At 54.5% G+C, this 3,103-nt stretch overlaps 1 protein-coding gene across 1 annotated transcript; it reads right to left on the bottom strand.

Annotated features, from left to right (window-relative positions):
• Positions 1 to 280: 280 nt before the first annotated feature.
• Positions 281 to 2,565, bottom strand: LOC135666240 (LRR receptor-like serine/threonine-protein kinase GSO1). The gene has a single exon (XM_065177810.1). The coding sequence runs from the start codon at positions 2,359 to 2,361 to the stop codon at positions 505 to 507; it is 1,857 nt and encodes a 618-aa protein (XP_065033882.1). The 5' UTR covers positions 2,362 to 2,565; the 3' UTR covers positions 281 to 504.
• Positions 2,566 to 3,103: the final 538 nt, after the last annotated feature.

Here is a 3,103-nt window from a genome sequence, read left to right as displayed (position 1 = left end):
GGAGCTCAAGTATATAGATATATTCATCAATCTCAGATCAATTGAATTGAACTAATTTATTATATATATATATATATAATTATTTTAATTATAAACTGATTAATTGAATCGAATTAATCGAATCGATTAAATAAATTTGAATCGATTACGATTCAAACTATCTTATTTTAATCAAATCTAACTGAAAACGGTTTGAACCAGATTTTATTACGTCGACTGACACAACACATGGATATTGTTCGATTGGAGGAGCTCAAGTATATAGATATATTCATCAATCTCTATAAATTATGTAAGTATGTAGCCTTATATTATATTATATAGTTTGATATATTAAGATTCCTCACCTTAATAGACAATTGGACTCCAAAAAACGAAAAAGAAAAAAGTGCAAGCCGTTCTTACGTTTCCATGAATTGTCAAACAAGAAAGTTTTGTTTTGTTCTCCGTCACCTTGACATCGGGAAATTAAATCTGAGACTCCTTCCTGTGTACTTTGGCTCGTTACCACAGCTTGCATGGCGGGAGAGGCGCGCTGCAGAGCCCCGTGTTTCCTCTGAAGCCCTCCGCCGTCAAGGGAGCCCGATGGCGCGGTATCCGACCGCTGAGCCTGTTATCTGACACATCGAACTCGGTCAGTCGCGCGAGGTCCAGCACGCCCTCAGGTATGCTCCCGGAGAGCCCGTTCCCCGCCATCCCCACCTCCTTCAGCGCCGCCAGCCTCGCCATGGACGCCGGTATCCCGCCGCCAAGCTCTGGGTTGTGCGACACCACTAGCCTCTCTACTGTGTCCATCGCGGCCAGCTCCCCCACGCCCTCGTCAAGCCCCCCGGTGAACCGGTTGCGTGACAGATCCAGCGTCCGGTAGTGCCCCAAGGGGTCCTGCGTCCCCTTCGCCAGCACTGGCCGCAGCCGGCCGTACAGCTCGTTGGAGTGCAGGTCCAGGTCCATCAGCAGCGTCAGGTTCTTGAACCCCTCCGGGATCCCCGAATGCAGAGTGTTGTTGGAGAGGTTGAGCAACGAGAGCCCGGTCATGTTGCCGATCCACGGCGGGAGATCCCCCACCAGTCCGTTGCTGGAAAGGTCGAGGATCGAGATGGACGACGCCGACGACAGCCAGTCAGACAGCGGACCGGAGATCCCTGTGTCCGCCAGGACAAGCTTGAATATGTTCATCTGGCCGAGCCAGCTCGGCGGCCTGCCCAAGTGCATCAGGGAGTTGAAGGAGAGATCCAGCTCTTGGAGGTTCCGCAGCCGGGAGAGCTCGGCGGGGATTGGACCACCGAGGCGGTTCCGCGACAGGTCTAACGTCTGCAGATTGGCCAGGTTGGCGAAGCTGGAAGGGATCCTGCCGGTAAATCGGTTGTTGGAGAAGAAGATGTCCGTGAGCGTGGCGAGGCGTCCTATAGCGGCGGGCAGCTGACCGGTGAGCTTGTTGTTCTCCAGTATCAGTCTCTCGATGCTAGGTAGGCCGCCGATCGAATCCGGGATGCTCCCGGTGAGCTGGTTCTCCGACATCCTACAGAACTGCAGCGAGACCATACCGGCGATGGAAGGCGGAATGCTTCCCGTGATGCGGTTCTGGTTCAAGTAGAGAACCACCAGGTTTTTGAGCTTGCCTATGGAGCTGGGGATGCCGCCGGAGATCTTGTTCTCTGAAAGATCAAGAACAGTGAGCCTTCGCAGCAATCCGATCTCCATGGGGATGGAGCCGGTGAGGTGGTTGCCATGGAGGTCTAGTGCCTCCATTGCAGGTACCCGCCCGATGGATGCCGGGATGCCGCCGGTTAGCCTGTTGTTGGAAAGAGAGACCACGGAAAGAAATGGAGAGGTGAACATGGAAGGGGGAAGCGATCCGGAGAGGCGGTTGTTGCCGAGGGAGAGCTTCCGGAGTCGGGTGAGGTTTGCGAAGGCGGAGGGGATGCAGCCGGTGAGTTGGTTGGAGTCGAGGAGGAGGTGTTCAAGGCGGGAGAGGCGGCCGAGGGCGGGTGGAACGGGGCCGGCGAGCTGCTTGAGGTTGCTGAGATCGAGCAACCGGAGGGAGAAGAGGTCGCCGAGGGCAGGCGAGAGACTCCCGGCAATGGAGGCGTCGGAGATGAAGTCGGGCCCGGAGGAGAGGCCAGGGCGGCAGACGTTGACGACGCGGCCAGTGGCAGCGTCGCAGGCCACGCCGTCCCACGCGGAGCAACAGTCCGTGGCCGAGTCCCAGGAGCGGAGGAGGCCGGAGGGGTCGGCGGTGATGCCGGCCTTGAAGGTGAGAAGGGCCGAACGGTCGTGGGGGTGACATCCCTGCGACCACTGCAGCAACAGGGTGGAGCAGAGGAAGAGGAAGACGAGGCACAGCGGCTGCATGTTATCCATCTCTTACGTGAAAGAATCGACGAGGGTCGACCGATGTTCTCCCCAGTCGAAGAACTTGCAATGAAAAGGCGGTGGATCAAACTGGAGTCGAAAAGCATTCGTTACTGCCATGAAAGTGGCAGCAGAGGGTCTCTTAAGAGACCATTTCCTCGCAGTTTCTACTTCTTTAATGGGCTCTCAGGTCGGCAGAAATGTGGAGATGCAGCAGCAAATTAGGCGTGGAAACGGAGTCTGCTGCTGCAGTCATGAACGGTCTCCAAGGAAACTGGGGTGAGGCCCCATGAAGCTTGCCTGGGTTCAGACGCCCCATGGTGGAAGTGGCGCTGCTGACTTTAATGGGACCAGAGAAGAAAGAATAGGGGCGTCTCTCTGTCCCAATGGAGTATTATATCTCCTTCCTTCTCACTTAATGAGCTGTCGGAGTCGATGGGCTTCACTTGCCTTCGCCTGCCTTTCCAGGGTGTGTACTTGTGATGGCGCACGAGGCTGTCAACCACTCACCACAGCAAACTGCAGGTTGGGGGAACCTCGACTCATTGGATCATCTGGCTGTTTCTACAAGGCTTTGATACTGATTAGATATCGTTGCACACAGGCATTTAGGAAGCGAACGATTTCTTCTGTTAGAAGGCAAAGGAGAGGAATGGCAGACGGCTAGCGCCCACAGGTCAGAGGCTAGATGCAGAAATCAAGGTAATGCGTGCTTTGAGATGCATGAAAGCAATTCAATTCGAGTGATATG

Source organism: Musa acuminata, unplaced genomic scaffold (genome assembly GCF_036884655.1).
Source record: "Musa acuminata AAA Group cultivar baxijiao unplaced genomic scaffold, Cavendish_Baxijiao_AAA HiC_scaffold_1077, whole genome shotgun sequence".
NCBI classification, from domain to species: Eukaryota; Viridiplantae; Streptophyta; class Magnoliopsida; order Zingiberales; family Musaceae; genus Musa; species Musa acuminata.
The sequence above is the reverse complement of the archived record's forward strand: the minus strand, read 5'-3'. Positions and strand labels throughout refer to the sequence as shown.

Excerpts from the sequence above, each read along its gene's own strand:
- LOC135666240 (XM_065177810.1), bottom strand. The coding sequence starts at position 2,361 with ATGGATAACATGCAGCCGCTGTGCCTCGTCTTCCTCTTCCTCTGCTCC.